At 44.7% G+C, this 23,770-nt stretch overlaps 1 protein-coding gene across 1 annotated transcript in view; it reads right to left on the bottom strand.

Annotated features, from left to right (window-relative positions):
• Nucleotides 1-23,770, bottom strand: part of nav3 (neuron navigator 3) — a 237,103-nt gene that overhangs the window by 158,014 nt on the left and 55,319 nt on the right. The window contains exons 2-3 of the mRNA XM_069671283.1: nt 18,829-18,946; nt 15,612-15,664 (exon numbers count right to left, since the gene is read on the bottom strand). Of these exons, the coding sequence (XP_069527384.1) occupies nt 15,612-15,664; nt 18,829-18,946 (171 nt within the window). The remainder of the gene's footprint in view (nt 1-15,611; nt 15,665-18,828; nt 18,947-23,770) is intronic.

Consider the following 23,770-nt stretch of genomic DNA (forward strand, 5'->3'; position numbering starts at 1 on the left):
GAATATCTGCATAATTACTCATTTAAATATGCGCAAGCAGCACCGGAGCAGCGCACTTTGGGGTGCATTCGGCCCTCTGCATGTGCTTCCAGAATGAGGCGTCTTTTTGTGTCATTTGTAGAAGCCGCGCAATCCTTTAGTGGATTCCCCCCTAAGTGTAAATCTCCTGCTGAACTAAACACATCCACGTTTTACTTGCCAGCTCAGGCTTTCAGAGTCAGTGTTTGCATTCAGAGCAGCCTAAATGTTATGCTTCTGTACACCATAAAACTTTTTCTAACACGAGCAAACCAAACTAAAATGATTCAGCTCAAGTAGCCGAGGCTTCAGAGACAAAACAAGCAGATTTTTATCACGTAACGCCTCATGTTTATGTAAATAAAACAATAGTTTCCTCTGGCTTTGACGTCCCTCGCTCCTGCAGTGTTTGCTCAGTCAGCAGATAAACACACATGATGGATAATCAACAGGATCTGCCTGGCAACACAAGCCTATATCCACGGATGTCTCAATTATATATGGTGCTTCAATTTCAACTGTTTACAGCATCAAATAACTTGGAGGCTCTCCGTGCGGTTTTGCGCATCTGCTGCACAGACAGGGTGTGCGTGCACATGTGCGTGTCGGCTGTGTGAGTGATTGGCAGAGAGACAGGGAGAGAGGGAGTGGAACAAAGATGTTTCACGGATGACAAAGACTAACGAGTCGCCTCATTCATGTCTTGGTTAATCTCTTTAAATCCCTTTTCACTGCTGCAGTCAGATCTCATTATCGCTTCTGCTGATGAAGCCGTCACAAAAAAAAGCAAAATGATTGAAAAATTGTTACGTTTTCTTTTGGCTCCTTTTTCCTTTTATTCTCGGGTTCATTATTAGAGCTTGAGCTGCGGGAGAATCAGCACAATCATGAAAGGACAGTGTCACAGTAAAATGTCCTTCATGTGTCGTCATCGGCTTCACAAATGGTTCTGCAATTAAAGGGGCAGTCCAGCAATTTAATGACGCAACTTGCATGAGACTGAACGTCTCACAGTTGATAGTTGTTCTTTTGAAAGGCTGCAGTCAAAGCAGAACAGTCTGAGACATTCTGACATTAAGTCCGAAGTGTGTGTCAAACCAGATCTGCATTTCCCATAATGCAACTTGATGGGGCCTTTTGTTAGACAGTCATTACCGTAAATACCAACTTCCCTCGAACACAAACTTTTCCAGTCCAGGATAACTTTCATGACATCATCCGGATTATAATCCAAAGCAACAGAAGACATTATATGGCAGTTTTTACTGACCATGTTATAGTTGCCACAACAACATCAAATATCAAATACAATTTTTCTTAAAAATTACAAAAAATTTAATAATTCAAATTTGTGCTGTCAGACGTGAGACTTGAACAAACGCCTCTCAGAGAAACTTCGCTCAAAGGCCGCTCAGACATCCTAAACCATGCCCACACCTCCATAACATTACTCATGACACAGAAAATATTTCATGATGAATACATATTTCCACAACTTCAAGACATACTTTATTAATCCCTGAAGGGAAATGCAATGTTTTTCACTCTGTACAAAGATGCTACACACACATAGGCCCGGACTAAACACTGCACATGGAGATGCGCCCCGAGCAGTGGGGTATTCGGTGCTCTGTTCAAGGACACCTCGATGGAGCCCAGGAAGGGAGCTGCCACCTCTCCAGCTACAAGCCCCAATTCCATACTTGGTCCATACCTGGACTTGAACCGGCCACCATCTGGTTCCAAAGCCAAGTCCCTACAGACTAAAGGCGGGTTCACAGTCCGATTGAAGCGAACCCTGGAGTGTTTGTCCTCCCGCTGAGGTTCGTTTAGGTGGTGTGAACACCGGAATGAAACTCTGGTGCGGACATAACAACCGGGCCGTGGTCCGCTAGAAATGACGGGTCTTGGCCCATTTCCAAACGAACCACGGTCCGGTTTGATTCTGGTGAGAACGTAAACGGACTTAAAGCAGGACCACATACAGGAAACAAACAGTGGCAGCGAGCAGTGTCGTCGTGCATCAAAACTTTTGGTCTGCTGGTAAGAGCTGCCGTGAGAACACAAACCAAAAACGAGGCAAAATGCAACTTTGTAACAATTTGGTCTTTGATTCGGATCAAACAAACAGACTTCAGGTGTGAATGCGCCCTGAGCTACTAACGACTGTCTTTCTCTTCCGGTGACTAGTAAACAGGCTAGCCTTGGACGTGTAAAATGAGTGAAAAGGCTTTTTAATTTATAATATAAAACAAGTGAGTGGGAAAAATGCTAAAGGATTTAACTTAACGTCTAGTCCTCACCACTAAGATGCAGCCAGAAAAGTAATCTTGTTAAAGCTCGTCTCACTCGAACACTGTGTAAGTAAATATGTAACAAACAGCTGAAAGAAGACGTGGAGGCGTTATTGTTAATCTTCATTCCACAGTGCTTAAACAGCGAGGAGCAGAGGAGGGAGAACGAGCAGAGGCGAGATGTCTTTCAGCTCACGCTGTCTCTGTCACATACTCACTGTTACAGCCCTCTTCATCCAGTGTGATGGATCTCTTTGCTGTTGACAGGAGACAAATTCTGCTGTCAGGCCTGTCTGAAGCCGCTTCTCCTCAAAGGGGTCAGCGAGGTTAAGCTGTTGACTCTTCAGGCATCTGTTTGCATAACCTGCTGACCAGCTACGATGCACGGTGAGAAATACCTCCACTGCTCTGCTGCTTCCTTTTGCTTCTCAACCTTTCTGCTGCTGCTGGATAGAAACAAAGCCTCCTTCTGACATGTTAGACTTTCTCCCGCACTTTAACTGAATTTTACAAACCTTGAGGCTGATCTAAGTGTGAGATTTCTGCCGTACCGGGGTGTAATATATGAGGCCTAATGAATATAATTGGCTGCTCCTCTCATAACCTACCTCACTGATCCTGCTATGAACCACTGAATGTTAAAGAGATACAGCAAAGGGTGATGTCGAGGTCTAATTGTGTGAAGAATAAGGCTGTAACTTCACTCTCGTGTCGTGTGTTATGGTGTTGAACAGAGAGCTACAGTGAAGTGACTTCTGAAGCACCTCTATTATTCGCTGCAGTCTTCCTGCCGCTGCAGTCACTGAGGATTTCTCCTGTCTAACGCTGTCTCATTGTTTCTCTCTCTTTGTCTTTCTCCCTCACATTTACAACCTGCCTTTAGTCTCTCACCTCTCTCTCTCTCTCTCTCTCTCTCACCTCTCTCTCTCACTCTCTGTGTGTGTCCGATAAAACTGTGCTGCAGATTTTACAGCAGCTTTTCCCAGATGTTAAATGTCACGTGCAGTTTCCCTTTGCAACTATGGTCAGTCAGCAGTGATAAATCAGCTTCAGCAGCTATTGGTATAATTTTACATCCCCCCTCCTGTTTTTGCACCTCCAAATAGTTCAGAGCAACGGTGACTTGCTGCGGCTATTATAAACCTCAGTGCAGTCCGTAACAAAAATGTATCACTTACACCCCTTTCCCACCGAAATTAACGCGTTGACTCAGGTTTTTCAGACCTGGGAAGACCTGCTTATAGATGCTGATTGTCTCTTTTCCCAAGTATCCTCCTGTCGGTCTCTTTTCTGCTGCGTCACCGTCTGACGTCACAAACGCACCGGACACAGGGTTAGTAAACAGTGAAGATGTTATGGTGGTTAGGTCTTTATTGTATCTATTACTCATTCAGTCTGTTTATCAAACTTGGCGCCAACAAATTTGAAACGATGTTCGAGCGCTGCTCGGACGGAGACAGGCGGAATTTGTAGCTGAGACGACACGGAGTCGCAGAAGTTACAGATGGAGCATGGCTTGGCGCCGGAAAGAGGGCGGAGATTAGTGTGTCCACCCGGGTTTTGTGTTCCCATCATTGCCGAGTCATTTGACCCGGGTCTGAATGCAGATTGTAGCCTTTACCACTTAGCAAAAAAGCCGGATGTTAGCTGTTTTTTTGGCCAGTGATAAAAGGGCTTTAGCACCAAAAATCATATCAATCATCAATAGTATTAAAGGCCAAAAAGTTCATTAGCACTAGAGAGTCGGGTTTTCAAGTCACTTGAGTCAGTTACCCAGAGTTCGAATCCCCCACCGGCCCAATCGCCCATAGAGCATGTGCACAAGAGACTTCCGACACCTTCCAATTTAGCATTCCGCTAACATTAAAGGAGATTCAATTTAATCGTGCAGCTCTTCTGATTGTTTTTGGACCTAATTGATCAATTTCTGATGATGCAACTAAAGGGAGTCATTTCATGGGGTTTGTGACGCTCGTTTTCCTGTGATTGTGTGTGGAAAAAAGTGCTTTTTGTGCCCTGTTGGACCAGGAAGTTGTTATTACACGGTTTGACCACTTTGTAATATTATCTTGTTTCCGGGGGCTTAAAGCACTCAACCAGTTTCACAGCTGGCAACTCCAGGCGTCAGAATGTGAGTCCTGAGTACAGATTTATAAGGAGAATTCAAATCACATTCAAAGATGGCGTCCTTTTCAGTCTAATTAAAGTTGCTCACTGGGTACATATGCTGCAGTTTGGGCACCAAAGAGCACACACACCAGAGTCCTCCTCCATCAGAGACAGATGAAAGCATGCATGAGTGTACTTCCTGTTGACCGGCTCTTCTATCTGCGTGTACTGACGTCTGAACACTGAAATTTGACACCGACTGACACTTCTCAAAGGATCCTTAAACTGCATTTTGGGAAGTAAGTGTTAAAAAAATAAATCTAAACCAAAGTCATGAACTTTGACCTTTCAAACACGCAGGACACAGTTGTTGATTGCACTTCACAGGTCAGTGCAAAGTCCGGTACAAGCCTCTCTTTGTGCAGGCGGCGAGGAATGAGATTGACGGTCAGTGATCACTTGCGGCCGTGACACTTGCTATGTAACGCTGTGGGTGGCGGTAGGGGGGGCCAGGTGGGTAGGAGGCCTGAATAAGACTGCTACATTTTAAAGAGCTAAGGGCAGAAAACATTTGTGATTGATTTATTACGTTCTCCAAAACTGCAAGAAAAGGTTTGAAATACTCGAGATAGACTGCAGCCGAGGCATCGCGGTCTAACAAACTCTGCTGGGTCAAAGGTTACAGGTCCTTCACTGTGCCTGTTTTTAACAAGCCAGCCCTCTGCTCCCTTAACAGAACATCTGCCAATGTCATTCAGTCATAATGAGTGATTAAAAGCTTCCAATTGAGCTACAAGTGAGCCTGTAACGAGCCCCTGGGTGCTCTTGTCCAAGCTGCTACACTGGCTAACGTATGAGCGGGTTAACGTGTGCACCAGAACAGACACACACACACACACACACACACAGTCTTGCAATAAAGCAACGTGGCGCCTGCGAGGAACAAAGAAAAAGGAGATGGACCCCAAAGAAGATTCACAGGAGTCAGAGAGCGAAGCGGTTATGTTCACACAATGAACGGGGCAGTGAGGAGTTTTAACAGCTGCTCAAGCACTCAAGCAGCCATACTTACACAGGGTTGCACTTCAAGCCCTTGGTACACCCTCTAGATGCCCCCGTTCAGGGCATCACAAATTCACCTTGGAACCCTGCTTTAAATCGGACTGTTACCCCCATAAGCACTGCTCGCTCAATGCTGGGCAGGTAGTGGTTTGTAGCTTCCTCTGCCTTTGACAAGAGGTACATTTCTCACCTTCTGTTACTGTCCAGTTTTTCTAACATTAAACATTTGACCCTTCGGTCACAGGTTCACCTCTCTACCACCAAGGCATCCAGGCTGTGAACAAGGAGAGAGAAAGAATTGTACCCCTAGTATAACTTAAGCTTCAGCAGTCTAAAATAACCATCTGCCTCAGCCCTCTTTGGCCCACTCGCTGCCAAATGCTGGACGTGCACGATGACATCAGGGACGTTTCAGGAGCCCAGAGTTCCCATCATCCATTTGTCGGTGTATTTCCAGACCACCTCGCTCTCATAATAGGTGAGTCGCCTGACAGCCAAGACTGGTATAATCAAATTAACGACCTGAGGAAAAGTGTCACACAGATGCCAGTTGGTTCAGCCTTACTGGAAGTCGAGCCAAGGCTTAAATTAAGAACACGATCAATTAGAAGCAGAGATTAATAGCAAGCTGTGCGGATGATGGAGCGGCAGGGCCACTGAAGACGATACAAGCGAGCGGCTCGCGCCGGTGGTCCTCTTGTCTGGCTGCTGTGCAGGCTGCCAACAGATGGGGCCCAGATGACACTGGAGGGCTTTTATAGCCTCAAAGAAACCCTAGACTCAATTAGGCCTCAAAGGCAGCACATTAAGTCCGAACCTGCTCCTCAGGCCCAAATACAGAACAGAATGACTTTTTGAGTAGAAGTGGAAATTGCTATACTGGTAAGAATGAGGTTTTAAGGATGAGTTGTTGTATCATGATTGTTTCTATGTGGTAGGTTAAGTATAAGTATTTGGATGATGACACAAGGGGAGGGTTTTCTTTACAGAAATAAAGGAAACACCATAAATCACGGTATCATCCACACGGTAGACTTGAAATTCAGTACTTCACTGTCGAGCTATTACGTAATTAACTGCTCTCTACTGCGTGCTTAGATACCAGACTAGCCAGCAGTACTCACCAGCTAAGGCGGGGTACACACTACTAAGTTAATCAAGCCAATTTCGGGCCAGATTCACCCCTTCATTTTTTGATGGCTCAAAAGATGATCTCTCCAGATGTTCCTGTGGTGTGAGGGATGTTAAGATTTTACTTCCCCCCAATCTGCTCGGAAGAACGTCGTGGCTGAACATCCTGACTGAATGTCGTGACCTTCAACCCAGAACTTGAGGACCCCAGGCCTAAATAATGACCTCTAGGCTCTGTCCACCACAACTCTGACTACTTTCATCATAAATAGGTCTTGAAGCAGGAACAATATCTGCACGCAGGCAGCGGGGGGAAAAAACTCTTTACCCTTGGCTTGGTTTCTTGAATTAATTTGGCCATTGGGGAAAACTAAAAAGGGAAATCCTGCTGTGAATCATGATTGAGCTGAAAGTGGTGCGTTTGGTCACCAGAAAGCAGAGCTCTGATGTCACTGATTTTGTTCTCACTGTTCTCATCTGCAGAACACTTTTTACTATGGGAGTTAAAAGCACCACTTCCATGACGTTTAGAGATTACAAATAAGAAGGTAAATTCCCACAGTGACGATGCATTATGTACTTCCCCTTTATATTCAGATCATGACAGGTGGAGGATGTTTCTCTGCACTGCGTCGCCTTCATGAAAGCGTCAGGTTTTGGATGACATTCTGGCACCATTCCAGATGTTGATGTGAGCATGAACACCCACCCGAAGGCGCTGAAAATGACCCGAAAAAACAGGGAATCACCGAGCATCCGAGCAACACTTCCAGACAGCCTCCCTCTGGACACCCAGCTGGAGCCAAAGATGAAGTCCAAGAAGAGGGAAGCAGTGGCTGGACAGGGAAGAGGCAGAGGAAGGGGGCGCGGCCAGGGCGGCCTCCACTTCACTGTTTGTACAGGATTTCTTTTCCTCTTCTCTGAGGAAACCTTTTGTGAATTCCCATGTGTTTTTTGTTCAGTTACTTTCCTTTTTTTGCACATTTAAATCCTCAAGAGTTTCTTTCTATAACTGAAAACTTCTTAACTCTGAAACCATTACAATTAATCAAAAATGCATCTAGAAACAATCCTGCTAAACGTTCACACACAGACATCAAACCACTTTGCCATGTCATGGTGATGCCAAAGTGTGTCGGCAATGCAATGTTACATAAATTGATTCGTCTGGAAATATGCAGTCCACTAAAACTTGACAAACTGCGTCATAATTTCACACAAACGCTCTCTCGCTGTAAATCAGCAGCCAGAGAAATTACAGAGTCGAATCAAACTGGGTTGGGGGAGAGCCAAGGCAGCAAATGGCCGATCTAAATATGATCCATGGCGCGCTTTAAAATCCAATACCACAAATGAAAAGCTGCAAGAAAGCGTCGACTTTAAAGTGGGTGACTTGTTTGATGTAATCGCTCGCACCAGGACCTGTGCAGCCCTCTGCTGACAGATGTTGCATCTTTGCATCTGTGCATTCATGTCGGATTTTGGCAAGTGTTTGTTTTTTTTCTCCCCTGAAATCCTTTGCTGAGGTCGCTGGAAGCTAAACACACACACACACACACACACGCCAAGGGAGTGAAACTGCACAGTCATCCGTATTGCAGAGAAGCGCTCTGTGGTTTGCTAATGATGTCTGTCTATAATGAGGAGGATTAGTGTTGCGAGGCTTTAATATTTTCTGCTGAATGGGCCTCTTCTGCCGCCCCCCCCCGCCTGCCGTTCTTGTGTTTGAGCGCGATTCTTCAGAGAAATGTAAGAAAAAAAAATCACTTCACTCCATTCAAGAACCTGGGTGCGCTACTAAATCCTTTGGATGTCTGTTCAATTATGGGAAAGTGCACTGTCAGAGGGCGCGAGGTTTTACATGGCAGACGGATTGCAGAGTGTGCCGAGAGGTGAGCGAGACGTGTGAGGGCTTTACGCAAACACTGTCCTCAATCCACAGAATGCATTTATAGTTTTACATCACGTTTTGCTGATGCTTTATCCAAAACAAAAGCGGGTCGACTCTGTGCAAGAATACAAGTAATCTAAAAGATGTGCAGGACGTAAGACGTTCTCTTCCTCCCCTGGTGACCCGAAACGTGTCTCCAAACCTGCCTCACATCCCTCTCCGGTCGCTGAATTTGTCCTCATCTAATCCATGTTTAACATTTTCCATCTCCACTCTTATCTATTATCACAAAGCTTTAAAAAAAAAAAGCAAAAAAGAGATGTATCCAATCCAGTGGAAAGAAACAGAACCAGACTCAAATCTCTGCTGAGCTGAAATCCCTTCGTACCACGCTCCTGTCACTCCTCGTTCTCATCATCTACGCTGGCGTGCTCGGTGGTTGCAGATGATTCCTTCCGGGACCAAATACGTGGTCGATGGTACAGTTTTGTAGACAAAGCCCCGCTCCAGAAATTTCAGGACAAATTCCCAGCAATCATTAGTTTCTACGCCAATAAATTCAACCAAAACTATTCTGTCCAGAAGCACACCAGCCACAAGCTCTCCTGGGAAAAACGGGCATGCTCGCAATTTTGACCAGTTTGACCACTGGGAACGACAGGGCTCACATGCGGAGAATCCCATTTGCATTGACAATGTGGATGTTACACAGGCCTGCAAGAGACGGGTAAGAAAAATATTCTGCTCTTACTGAAAGAAATGACTGCACAGCACAACAAAAGCAAAAATATAGGTCTGACTTTTTTTTGTAGGTTGCTGTACTTTTGTCCTCAAAAAACAAACATCAAGAGAGGAAATCTATGGAAGTATTAAAGGTAGGAAGAAGAAGGATTCCAGGGATCTAAAACAGCGTTTACAAGCTTTATGTTCGACACTAAAAGTGGAACTATGACTCCTTTTTACTGCGTTTTTTTCATCCTCAATCTAACAAAAGTTATGGGACAGCATTGTTAAAGCTTTGACATTTCAACCTCCAGCTTCACTTCGGCAATCGAGTGGCAAAAATCTGACCTTTAAGTTTTAATAAAGGATACCTGCACACCGTAAAATGCAGGGTTTTATGAAGCACTGTAACAGTAAGGAGAGCAAAGGTCAGACTCTCTTACATATTGTGCTTGATGAGAGCAAATTCACTGGAGAGTACTCTTTCAGAGGTGGAACCCTTTGGCCTTATGATTATAAGTATCCAGGCACCAGTTGAAGGCAAGGAGTGGCCTGCTTATTTTAGGACATGTAGACATTACATAGCTCGATATTATAAGGTATAAAATACATTCAAGTGGAAGAAAAGTCAACCAACAGTCAGTTAATCACAAAGAAGGGTGAAAAGACCTTAAACTCCTGTTGGTTCTGTTCTACTCGCAGTGTTATTGAGTCTGGGTAATGTATGCATGTGACAGACATAGTCGAGCTCATGTTTTCCATGGCTTGTTAAGTTTCTGCAGAAGGTGTCCAGATAAGCTCAGGTTCATCGTGCCAGTGCAATGGGCCATAAAACTGTATCCCAAAGGTAGCTTTAGATAGTTAACAGCCACGAGCCGGGCTAAAGCCAATTCAGCAGAAATAAACGGGAGGTCCCCCAACTTCACTTGGAAGGGCTCGGGCTGAGGAGGAACGATGTTACACTGTGTTAAATGAAATCAACAAAATGTTCTCCTTGCAGGTTGTTCCGACATATTTAGAATCAGAACAGCTCGCTAACAGCAGCTCACTTCATGTGTGAGCAACATTTCTATTTTAATCTTCACACACACTTGTATTTCTCTGCCGTGCAGCAAAACGCTACTTTAAACATTCAGTTCAGTCCTGGAATTCATTCAATGTTTACAACATTTACATGCAAATGACTAGTCAACTAATGCCTTACAGTTAGGACTTACAGTTCGCCCCAGATGCAACAACTTTGTAATGAAAAAGAGAGTGCAGGAATCGGCTGCTGGTAGCAGATGTCTCTGAAAAGCCAGAGCAGACCTTTGTCGGCCATTACTCTCTTTGACCATCCGTCCTCTGCCAAGTTTTTCTGTTGGCTTAACTCTGCAGGAAATGATAGGACCTCAACTGACTTGTGGATCTTTCACAATGTTAACATGGGGTTTAGAGAAAAACAGTGTATTATGTATGCAGATTAGCTGTAAAGCTTGCAGATGCTGGTGCCGAGCTGGTTTCTGCTCCTCAGCTTCCAGCAGCTGCTCACTTGGCCTCCGTCCACTCGCCAGACCCGGCAGCGACCCACCGCTTAGAGAAACAGACTTTTGACTGCGAGGATCACCGTTTCAAGTCCCAAAAGGGGTGAAAAATATGCGCAGAGGAAGTAAATCAGACTCCTCTGCCCCTGAAATGACAGCTGCTGCTGCTGTGATGTCCCCGGCCAAGGCGCTTAAGCTCCAGGTGCGAGGTGGCCAGTGGCAGGTTTCCAGAACTCACAGCTCGAGCTGCCAGTAAGAAGCCAAAAGTTGAAAGATGGCTCCAGTTTTACTCAGGACGGGGGAGAAGTTGTCAGTAAATAACTTAAGTTTCCGATTAACATTAGTGTTCAAAACTAGAGGACAAACAAGCCAAACTAAATACTTCTGCACTTTAGCCGTAAGTTCACGTGTCATCACCCTGATCTCTGAGGGTGGTTCGATTCCTGTCGTCCGGTCAGGGAAAAGCTACGTCATTGCCTTTTTGTCTGCTTGTTGTCCATGCTGTGAGCAGTAAGTCACATGACCTGGAAGGTAAATCAGTAATTGGACAGGGTGTTTTTTGGCACCTGATGTCTTACATCATCCGTCCGATTGGAGCCAAGTCAGGTAAATCAAATTCTCAGACCGATAGCCAGTCGTGCTGCGGTCTACAGCGCTGTGTGTGTTTATTCATATGCTCTGGTGTAAGATAGAGTAATACATGACTCTGGCCATTATAAGTCAGTCCTTTCGGGTCTCAACACCAAATGCACCAATCACTGTGGACGGTGATGTCAAGGAGTTTACACATCTGGGAAGCTTCCTTAGTAAGGACAATGCATGCAGCAAAGACGTCAGCATAAGGCTCGGGAGAGCTCGCAGCACGTTTGGAAGCCTTCATAAGCATCTGGAAGCAGAGGTGGGGTCGAGTCGCAAATCTGAGGACTTGTGACTTGCTTGACTAACATTGATAAAAGACTCGACTTGACTTTGACTTGAGACAGATGACTCGTAAGGACTTTTTATGACCTCTTATGACCTTTTTTCAATTAAATATTTGCATTTTTCACGTTACGTTTTGAAACATGATCGGGTGATTTTTAGTACAGTGCGTGCAAACCTGGCAACATACAGGACGCAGCAGGGGCAACGCTTACAGGTGAAATGTTGACGCGAGCCCTCTCATGACACGCCAGACCCCTTTCTCATGAAAACTGTCTTTCAAATCATTTTATTGTGGAAACTGCGATAAATAATCAGAATTTCATACGACTTGACTTGTGGCTTAATATATAGCAGGGACTCGATTTGACTTGTTTGATTCTCACCACGGTGACTTGAGATTTGCTTGTGACTTGCACATGTGTGACTTACTCCCACCTCTGCCTGGAAGTCAAAGCAGTACAGCCTAAAAACTAAGATCAGACTGTATCACAGTAATGTTGAATTAGTTCTACTGTATGACTCAGAATGCTGGCGAGTGGTTGCGAGTGACATGTGAAATGCGTTTTCCGGATGTTATGTCGCATCTTTTGGCTAGAAAAGATCTCCAACGAGGACCTGTACAAAAACACTAACTGTCGCAAAACATTGAGGCCTCCGATGGCTCGGACGTGTCCTCAGATTGGACCAGGACCGCATTCCTAAAGCAGCCTTGAGATGGACTCCACCTTGGAAGAGGAAACAAGGGAGGCTCCCCGGAGGACTGTGATCTCGGAGCTGAAAGGGGCGAGGCACAACATGCTGCACAGGAGAGGACCAGATGGAAGCAGATAGTCGCAGCCTTATGGTCCACAGGGAACGATGAGGATGAAGTCAGTTCAGGTCTCAGTCCAGGTGTTCAGTGCACCAGACTTTGATTGGCTGCTTTCAAACAGGCACGTGCATCAGACTGTGTTTAAAACAGTAAAGGTGTAAAAGCACCCTTAGCCTTCACTCCTCTTGGACGTGCATAAACACAGATTAAAACAGTTTATTAAATTATCTACAGTCCTGCACCTTTACTGAGTTACTTTGTCCTGCTGACAACTCTTTTCTTAATAATCCGGATGCAAACTTCATGCTCGGATGTCAAAAACTGTTCCAGTCACCTGCCACAGTAAAAAAAACGTGTGTTGGCCAAACAGTCGGTTCTGCAAGCTGGCTATGTTTCTTGTGGATGTTGTGTGTGTCTCTGTGTGTGTGTGTCAGATGCTTCCTTCCCTCTGCGCCCACACCATAAGCAACCGTGCTTCCTCAAACTTCAATTCCCAAGCTGGCCGGACCCTCCATGGTCTGAGCAGGTGGTGGATCAATGGGCCTAGTAAGGGACTGGGACAAAGAACTAGCTGCACACACACACACACACACACACACACACACAAACACACAGAGGTCGCTGGCATATCGAGCCACATGCTTTCAGTGCTGGTTGCAGCTCGCCCTGAGTGACCAGCGCGTCAGCCTGGGCTCAGCTGTCTCCAAACATTCCCCGCATCACTTTAAGTGACACAAAGTTTTCTCTTTTCCTTGTTTTGACACATTGAACTCACACAGTGACATTAGGGGTCACCGGGGGACGTGTGACCTTTACATTGTTTTCCTTCCTGCTTCTTTAATGTTGTTTTTCTGACAGAGTTCACAAACAGTCTGCTTCACATACAGCTGGGCTCACCACGGAGGAAGAAATAAAACAGCTGAAAACTGTGCAGAACGTGTGAAACAAGTTGTAAAATACATTCTGCTTTCCAGTGACGGGAACTTATTGGAAAATCCTCTGACTTTTCTGCTAATGAGCAGGGACGCTGAAATTCCTGGAATGTTTCTATACACATATATTAAGGTAAACACAGCGCTCACAAAAGGATGAGGACACACACACACAGAGTCAGGAGCGCGCTCGGTACACGCTCCCGCCCACACTGTCTTATTAAGAAAGCGCGCAGAAGCAGCTAAACTGCTTTAGTCACTTTTAATGGCAGCAGGGCAGATGCCAGGGCAAAAACCAACACTGCATAAACACTTAGTCAACTCTAGTTAAAGTGAGGGGTAATTATCTCACAGTGACGACGATCAGCGGTTCTGCAGCCCGTCATCTCATTAAAAGAGGGAAGAAAGGACACCGCCGGCATCGCTCAGCCGCACGGCAGCCAGAAACACAGATTAGTGAACGCGGCGCAGCGTGTGAACGATGTCGGGGTCTGAACTTTTTAGGAATTTACTGTTTCTGGTCAAGTGACAGTGTGGTTACTACAGTCATCACCAACTTCCTGAGCTGTAAAGATGGTTTTCACTCAACGATCATTTCTCTTAAGTTGGTTTCACATGGGACTTGAACCCTGATCTGGATGAAAGTCCTGTGTTTGTATTTTGGCCATCAAATGGTTAATCATAAAGAAACCAATGTGAAAATGTCTCACAAGCAACGAGTAACAAGTATTGATGCAACAAGTCGACACTGCTCCGCGAGGAGTCACAACCTAAAAAGGTGTCTAAATCCAAAGTGTCCAACATTTCCTTCTGTTTGAGTCTCATCTCATGATGACAGGAATCAAAACACTACTTTGACAACAGCTCAGGAAGAATTCAATCTGCACTTTGCTTGTAAAATCTAATGTTTTGCACTTTCAATCACAGTTTAAACGTATAAAAGACAATAAAGGGAGGCTGTCAGTAGCTGTGGGTAAGTACGGAAACCCGAAGCGGACAAGCATCCATACGTTAACTCCATTTTCCCAGTGATAACGAGTCATTTCCGGTTGTTTTTTCAAGATCTCGACTTATTCACCTCATTATCTGGAGATAACGCTGCACCACCGTAACATCAGATGATCAGAAGTCGTATTCACAGAGTTATAAAAGCACAAAACAAACATAGAAACAGACTTAAAGTAATCATCTCGAAGATTTTCATTTAAATAAATGTCTGTTCAGTCACTATTTATCGCCGAATGATGTAACACAATGGTGAACTGATGAAATCCTTTGCATTTGCAGTATTACAGACTGGGTGGCTGTGGCGACTTTTGCAGAAAAAATCACGAGCGGCGCCCAGTTAGTGACGCGTTTTCCATCAGCCAGCAGTGGCTGGTCTGTTTTCCGGTCTGTGTTGCGAGTAAACAGTAATCTACTATGGCTGAACAAACAAAGAAAAGATGGATGACTACAGATACAACTTCTAAAATACGTCAAAATCCAAAGAAAAAGAAACAAACTCGACGCTCAGATGAAGCAAACAGTCTGAAAACGAAAGGGACCGTCAGCGAGGAAAATCAAGAGTTGCAACCGGAGCCAACCGTGGACGTCACACATGCAGCACTGTCTGGACATCTGGGAAGTGTGCTCCTGCAATTACCGTTTATCACCACAGGTGCCGCCAAAGAGAACGAAACTGAGATCTTACCTCACTAGTGTTGGCAATGGCAGCATGTCCTGGTCTGTTATATCAAAGTGACCAGCCTGTTCTGTTTTTTAGATCACCGGAAAATTATCCCTCAATCACGGAAAACCAGGTTTGTGATTTAGAGATCGAGAAAAATAAGTCAAGATTGAGAAAAATACAGCAAATGACTTGTAATCACAAGAAAACAGAGTAAATAAAATGTTTGGATGCATGTCCGCTTCGGGCTTCCGTAGATAAAAGCATCACCTGAATGCTGTAAACTGTAATGTGACCTCTGCATTAGCATACCGGCTGCCTGTAATGGAGGATTTTACTTCACTGCTGCTCAGTAAGAAAACTATAAAACTTAATGTAAAACTTTATCGCAGCTTCACAGAAAAGCAATTTCAAACTCAGCACCACACCGCAGCCACAGCTCTCTCTCTCTCTCTCTCTCTCTCTCTCATGCTGCATTAACAGACAGATGAAGATGAATATTAATGTAAAGCTGTAACACTCACCATTTGCGACTGGCTCCTGGGGCTGCCATTGATATCCTCCACCTTCTCATTCGCTGCGTGAGAAAAGGAAATGAAGAGTTTTACTGTCGTCCCATTCTGAACTCTTACATCCCCACGTCCAGGCACTTCTCAGTTCAGGTGCAACAAATCCAGCAGGAAACCTCTGCTGAGGCTAACATAGTGGAGTGTGTGTGTGTGTGTGTGTGTGTGCGTGCGTGTGTGTATGTTTGTTTGGGTGGAGGTGCAGAGCGACGCAAGGAAAGGTCTGGGAAGCAAAGCTGCCTAATTCGTCAGCTGCCGCCAGAGAATTACTGACAGGCCAGCTTGGCCTCATTGTCTGTTTGGGCGAGCAGGGAGGGTAAAGTTTCAGAGAGAGAGAGAGAGAGGGAGGCAGAGAGCGAGAGGGGGAGAGAGAGAGCAAGAGAGAAGGAGCCAGAGAGAATGAGAGAACAAGGAAGAAAAAAGAGAGAGACAGCATCAGTGAGAAACACAGAATGTGTAATTGAGAGGAAAATGTGTGTTTGTCTGAGTGTGTGTGATAAAGAGAGGGAGAGGGAGTCCTAGTAATGAAAAGTTAACAACAGTGATGGAGAGATAAAACAGACAGCAGATGTAAGCAGAAGAAAAAGACTGCGTGAGAGAAACGGGTCTTAGACGACACGACATGAAAAGACTAAACTGCATAAGAGCGAACGCAGCTCACAAATACGAAATCAATTACTCATTATTTATAGCTGTCTGGTTATCACTGGGTTCAACAAGCAGACACTTTGGAGGGGTTGTCTAACATAGCTACAGGCTGTCTCCTCCGTGAGGTTCACACACACCGACTACAACAAAATAGGTTAAAAGTGCTTCTTTAAACCAACAAAAATACAACACACACGAGCATTTCCTCTTCAGCATCCTTCGAGACAAGTCCCACCCACTTTTTAAAACTATGGTTCGGACCCACCCACTTTTAGCTCATCGAAAATCAGTGCATCTGCCAGCCCACGCGGCGTTCTTTTGAGAGCGCTCTGTCAGTTGAATCCATTCCGCCTGCTCATTGGGAGAATTCCAGTATGAGGACGATCCATTCCAAGTTTTCACTGCTACCTTTCACCCAGGCAGCTCGCAGCTGCATCGTGCACACGGGAGCGCCAACGCTAATGTTTTGATCAGGTGAATCTAATCCGCCTGCTCATTGGGAGAATTCCCATATAAGGAAGTTCCAGTTCCTGACTGGGGCCAACCACTTCCTCTGGATGAAATTACAAAACATCATTTGGGGTTTTTGCTTTCGCCAGAATACAGGAAATCCTATCTACTCTGTTAAAATCTTTCTGGCGGAGTACCCAGTGAAATTGTCCCACCCACTTTATTTCTGCTTCCTACGCCATGTTTATCAGTGTCACAAACATTTTTGATGAAGCTGTTTTCTTGTTCCCGCCTAAATGGTTCGGGTTTGATTAGGAAAGTTCTTGTTGTAACATTTTGTTGGTATTGAAACAAAGCCAGATATCTCTAATTCACCGTACAGTTAGCAGATTTTCAACCTCAGTCCTCTCATGCTATCACGGGGAGCTAATTCCATTATGGCAGAAAATAATGCAATGGGAGCTCGCCCCGCCTCCGATGTCATGTCTCGTTCAGAATTGTCAGGTTTGAAATGTAGACTGCAGACCTGAAGGTTTTTTTGACGATCCACCGGTATATTGCCTGCAGTGAACACAGTAGTATTCCTTTCAGAGGGAGGGGAGCAATGCACGCTGGGTGTTGTAGGAATGTAGAATGGGCGAAACCACGAGTTGTTTGTACAACTTTCTCCACAGCTATGGCGCCAATTTCAAATAGTATTGCTTCTATCGAATACAGAGAACACCAGCTTTGACTGACAGGGGCTTTTTCCGGGGGAGAACTGCTCCTTTAAGGGGCAGTAGAAGCGTGTCACCCACTTTGTTGCCCCAAAAACTAGCTTACGTAGTAAAGATGAAAAGCTACAAACCAACCTCTGCATGTACGGCAACTTTTACTCACAATGCATGTTTTAGTGTCGCTTCATTTGCACCAGTGTTAATTTTCTTTAACGGGGCAAAGTGGTGGTGGCTGTCGGACATTTAAAATCCATGACATCTTAAAGGCTCAAGCACCAGTTAGCGATAACGAGCTTCACTGAGGTGCCTGTAAACTTTCTCTGTTAACTCGCGATCACAGAAAAAGGGGCGTTTGACGCGTCATTTGAGACTTCCTCCTCACAAAAAAAAGAGCGTTCATCGACTGTCTGCTTCAGTCAGACTGCTTAAATGAGAAGCGATGATGAAAAGTTGGGACCAAGCGTGATCCAGTATCCTGTCGCTCTACATGTCGCAAGAGGAAGTTGGAAAAGAAAGTCGTCCTTGTGCACGTGTTGAGCGTTATCGAGGCATATCTTTTCTTGTCAATATTCCGTAACGCCGCTGTGGTCACAAATGTGTGTGTAACTGGTGGGAAATGTCCTCTCTGTAGCATCCCGAGTTACAGCAAGAGGCCACGTGGAAGGATTTTGCAGTAGCCCGTGCCTGCAAGGGTCAGCAAAGCCCAAATGTCACGACGATGCAGGCTGTGCACCACGTATGTAGACACACATATAAACATATTACAATGTGTGCTGTGTGCTTTGCTTGTGAGGAAAGCAAGTGGGAGGAGCCAGGAGGAGAAACAAGATGATAAGAATGGGGAGAGAAATTAAAGACATGAGGGGTGATGGAGACAAATGAGAGACCCAGAAAAAGATAAGAGGAAGAGAGAGAGAGAGAAAGAGACAGACGAAGAGAAGTTCAAGGCAACAGAAAAGAGGAGAAAAAGAGGAAGAGAGAGGCGTGTAAACTCTCTCTGGGGTTAAACTGGTGACGCGTGCCTCTGCACCCCTGGGTGTCACAGTCAGAGATCTCTGCTGCTGCCGCTCGCCCAGCACCCAAAACAAGAGAGAGCTGCTGTGATCTGGCCCAAATTCTGTTTCAGACAGAGGAGCAGCTCTCTTCAACCAACCACAAGAAAGACAGAACAGAGAGAGTGTGTGTGTGTGTGTGTGTGTGTGTGTGTGTGTGTGTGTGGGTGGTAGCTTCATCTACCAGGCTGGATGAATTATAGACACATGCAGTGTTTTATTATTGCTTCTAACAAGTGGAAAAAGTCATCTTTGCTTCATTAGAGTTATACCGCGTATGTGTGTGTGTGTGTGTGTCTGGGTGCCTACCTATGATCTGGATGATCTGTGCCAGCAGGACTCCATCAGTGACGTCCTGGCTCAGGTCCTTGATGAGGCGTTGACAGCCAGACTTGGCCAGGTAGTGATTGGCCCAGTCTGTGTAAATCTGCAGACAGAAAAACAACCTGTTAGTGATGATGGTGAGGCTGCAGCAGTTTGTCACACAGCACGTTCACTTTAACACTTCCTGATGGAAACACGAGTACAAGACAACAACATGAGCCGAGTGTCCACAGGAGGGCAGGGAGAAGGCAAGACAGAAAGAGAGACAGGAACAATAAAGGAAAGAGAGAAAGAAACACAGACAGACAGAATGAAAGAAAGAAAGATAGAAGAAAGAAAGAATGAAAGAAAGAAAGAATGAAAGAAGGTAAGGAAGAAAGAATGAAAGATGGAATGATTGAAGGAAAGAAGCAAAATAACAAAGAAAGAATGAAGGAAAGAAGCAAACAAGGAAAGAAAGAAAGAAGGAAAGAAGGAAAGAAATAATGAAAGAAGGAAAGAAAGAATGAATGAAAGAAGGAAAGAAGCAAAGAAAGAAAGAACAAAAGAGAGATTGAAGGAAAGAAAGATAATAGGAAAGAAAGAATGAAAGAAGCAAAGAAGGAAAGAAAGAATGAAGGAAAGAAAGAAAGAAAGAAAGAAGGAAAGAAAGAATGAAGGAAAGAAAGAATGAAAGAAGCAAAGAAAGAAAGAACAAAAGAGAGATTGAAGGAAAGAAAGATAATAGGAAAGAAAGAATGAAAGAAGCAAAGAAGGAAAGAAAGAATGAAGGAAAGAAAGAAAGAAAGAAAGAAAGAAAGAAGGAAAGAAAGAATGAAGGAAAGAAAGAAAGAAAGAAAGAAAGAAAGAAGGAAAGAAAGAATGAAGGAAAGAAAGAAAGAAAGAAAGAAGGAAAGAATGAAGGAAAGAAAGAAGGAAAGAAAGAATGAATGAATGAAAGAAAGAAAGAGACAGACAGACAGACGGACGGGCAGACAGACAGACAGGCAGCTGTGAGTGACAGTAAAGAAGCTGAATAATATGCTGATAGTTAAAGTCGCTCTGCACGGTGCCTCTCCCTCATGAAGCTCATAATCTCTCTGTTGTGTGATGAGATGTAAACCTGAGAATGTGGGAGATGCACAGAAACACTGTAAATAACAACATGAGTTGTTTTTAAACTAAGACAACAACAAGCTCACCGACTTTTTCTACTACTTCTGCCTGACTTGTATCTCATGTCAGACGATAAAACAAACACTCACTAACACAGGCACTTTGCTATTAGACAACAGCTATTCAAATAACACTGGCGTCTTCTCAGTGCTGCCCATCCGACAAGCGCACATCTCTGAAGTGGTAAATGTCCTGCCAGGGAGCGCTGTCCAAACACTCGGGCTCCCCGCACATCTTCGCTACTCAAACACAAATATTTCATCAAGCTTTGGCACTCGGGATCGCACGGAGAGCTGCGCCGTTTATGAGCTTTCTCCACGGGATGCATAAATGATGCGAGCACACATTTCGACATGAGATAGATGTTTGTGTGACAGCAGTGACAAATGCAGCACAACGCTCCGTCTGCAGGGCGTTTAGACTAATTCTTCTTTTTACGCGATTGTTTAAGGAGTGTAGAAATGAAAACTTTATTCCTTCTTTCTATGATTTTGAGTCTTTTTCTGTCGTTATTGAGACATTTGCTGTAACAGGACTCGTGTTACTAAACCTGGAAGAGCAGCATGTCAGATAATCTTTTGTATTGTCACCTAACCCTCTTAACGGCTGCTTTGTCTTTCATTAGAGCCCATAATCTGCTCGATAAGCAAAGCTTTGTCCGGCCTGCAACAGACCGATCTCGACAGCTGCTGCGGTTTCAGCGGACTCCGAAAAGACGAAAGATGTGAATCACATTTGGCCTCGGGGAGCTCGGCCCTGAACGCAGACACTGAAAGAAATTTCTTTTGAGTACAAGTTGCGATGTAAAAGCAGCCCTGAGAGTTTTATATACTGTATATATACTGTAAAAGTTTCTTTCAAGCACCGAACTCTCCAAGATTTCCTGCCAGACGTCTCTCACTAAGACCCAGACAGCACCTGAGACAGTGCAGCATGAACTACAGAAGAGATCCTGTTCCTCCCACTGTGCCGAGGGAGCGTTTGATTCAAATTTCCACAGACAACCATGAAGGAACATCTTTCTTCCTGCTAAGCTTGAATTTAGATTCCGGGACCTGGAAAGAATCCGAACCAGCTCATATAAAGACAGTAACTGCTGCACTGCTGCACCAAACTTTTCCTGTTATCCGCGGATTTAACGAAAAATAGCAACTCCGGCCCGAGCAGCACGAACGAGTCTGAAAAATCCTCTCAGAAATGCAAGATGTTCCAGGAGGGTGTATTAACAGCCCTTTAATGTCAAAAAGTTGAATTTATTCAGATGTGAAGTGAATTTCAAAGCGGTTGAGACGTATTTATTTCACTTCTGCTTCTGACTTCCTGATAGAGCTTTGAGGCTGTTTGAATGTTGTTTGAATTCTGCAGATAAAGCTTTTACGAGTAGAACAAGCGTCTTAAACGGGAGACGTTTCCCGAGGAATTCCCTCATAAAACGCTACAATTCTTCACAATGAAATAATCTGTTTTTCCCCTCGTTTACCTCACACAGACACACACACACACACCCCGCCCTCAATTAAAACTAATCCTTCCTTTCCCGCTCTTTTCTTTCTTGGAAGCCAGACGTTTGCTTCTTTAAAAAAAAAAAAGGGGGCCGCCTCTCAGAAGTTGTGGTTTCCTTCAGAGAGTTCCTGCATGATGAGAAGTCGTAAAGCGCAAACTTTGAAAAAAAAATGAGAGCTGTAATCGGAAAAAAACACACAATGCTGTGAAAATGTGCACGTTCACATAGGAAAAGGCACGGCAGAAATTCAAACCGCATCCCATCAGGGGGCAAGTAAACAAACAGGAGTGCAGGGGGATGCAGAGCGTGTGTGTGAAAGAGAGGAATTAACAGCGTCTGTGCAGCTCCCGCTCAAAACTGCAGTCACATCAGGCTGCAGGAATTTGCACCAAAGCTTGAACTCAAAGCTGCCTGACGGCAAAGTTCATCAGAGACCTGGGACATTTCTCTTTCTCCAGCACCCTTAACCTCACAGGGAGCGGGGACAGAGGATTAACGCTTCTGCAGCCGTCAGCAGGTCAGGCTTCCATCCAAATTTAGCTCAAATGCACAAGAAAATCTAATTTAATTTGCTTCCACTACTGTTTTGTGAATATTAGGAGATGGGTGCATGGAGATAAACAGCTCGAGGCACTGTCAGGTTTGATTGATCCAATGCAGAAGAAGAGGATGCAACAAGATGAAGCAGTGAAAATCGCTTTGACTGTTTGCTAAGTTTTTCCAAAGTTGATGTTTCCTCTAAGGTTTACATACACAACTAGAACATGTAAATGGAAACAGCTCGTGGTAAACACTATTTAAAGACACAAAAAGGCCTTAGAATCCTTCACGCTTGAGGACAGAGCAACTAAAAATTGATGAGAGGAGAAAGGAAGGAATCTATTGTACCCAGCAGAAGGTGCAATACCTGGAGGACGTATTCAATTTGGGTAAATTGGGGCCTAAAATAGTCGACTGCCTCTGCATCTGCTGCAGCCCCCCGGAGAGATATGTTTCCAATAAACACAAATCTTCTCGGGCTAGATGCGATCTGTGAAGGTCAAACAGTGTTTGGTTTAAATTTGCAGAGTTTGTTTTATGCTGCATGGAGGACAGCGGCGTTTAAGCGAGACAGACGAGAGAGTGCAGCACTCTGCAAACACTCTTCTGCATACAAACCTCCATGTATGCATTTCAAAAGACTTAATAATCTAATTGGACTCTGGCTCGGACTCCCAACAAATCGCATCCTGTTTAAAATGTATCAAACGGCACCAATAACTTTCAAACAGGAGCCCCAGGATGGAATGAATGAGCTGAGTGAGCTGCAGTGAAAGGGATGGCTAAGCAGTCTGGACATCTGATAAATCAAGGTAAGGCTCGAGGGCTTCTACATCTGCTTCACGTCACTAAAACTACAAACACAACAGGGGTTACACAAACTGACAAAAAAGTTCCCCCCACCAATTCTTGCTGTTTCGGCTTTGTTGTGCGGCAGCAGGTGAGTATGCAAATTCCCTCACAGACTTATAAAGTTATTCAACACTCTAGTAGCTGGGAGGTATTCATTCTGCAGGAGGCTGACTGTGTGGCAGCTCACACTAACGCTGAGTCACTTTCTGTGTCTGTTTGGGTCCAGCTTGAACACTTTGGAACAGCATGTGCTGCAGAATGCTGTTTTTAAATGAAAAATGTGTCAGCATGGGGAAGCAGAAGCCATAAACAGGGACCTTATAAAGTCAAACCCTTTACTGCTGTATAAACTTAGTCTGTGCTTTTGATCCACATTGTTTTTGTTCAACACAGGAGTCGAATTTGACGACAAAAATCGCCAGCAATCTCAAGAAATCTGCCAGAATTCAGAAGCCTTTTGGTACCACTGTGAAACTTTGACTTTGAAACAGCTGCAGGAAGTGTCAGCCACTTTCAGGTGTGAACATTTCAAAACCTCCTTTGTAAGCAGATCAGCTTGATTCGTTACAAACATCAACTTCAAGAGAGCTGTTGAGAATCAAATATAAGGAGACAAAAAGCAATCAGGACTTCCTGTTTCTGTCCTTCTTCAACTTCAAGTTAGAAAAAGGTACGACTGTCTTTGACGCACATTTAAAGCCTGAAGCTGTAACTGCAGTGTCCAAGCTACAGTCTGACCTGGGACCCCTGTCACCTGCCGCGCCCCCCACCCTCCTCTCCTCTATCAGAGCTTTCTGACTTAGCACCAACATCAAAGAGGAAACCTTCCTCGTGTCTCTGCATGAGCGCCGACTCGCTGATCCACTCACTTCATGA

The sequence above is a fragment of the Semicossyphus pulcher genome, unplaced genomic scaffold (assembly GCF_022749685.1).
Source record: "Semicossyphus pulcher isolate SPU_LCO1_2020_fin unplaced genomic scaffold, fSemPul1.0.p SCAF_20, whole genome shotgun sequence".
NCBI lineage: Eukaryota > Metazoa > Chordata > Actinopteri > Labriformes > Labridae > Semicossyphus > Semicossyphus pulcher.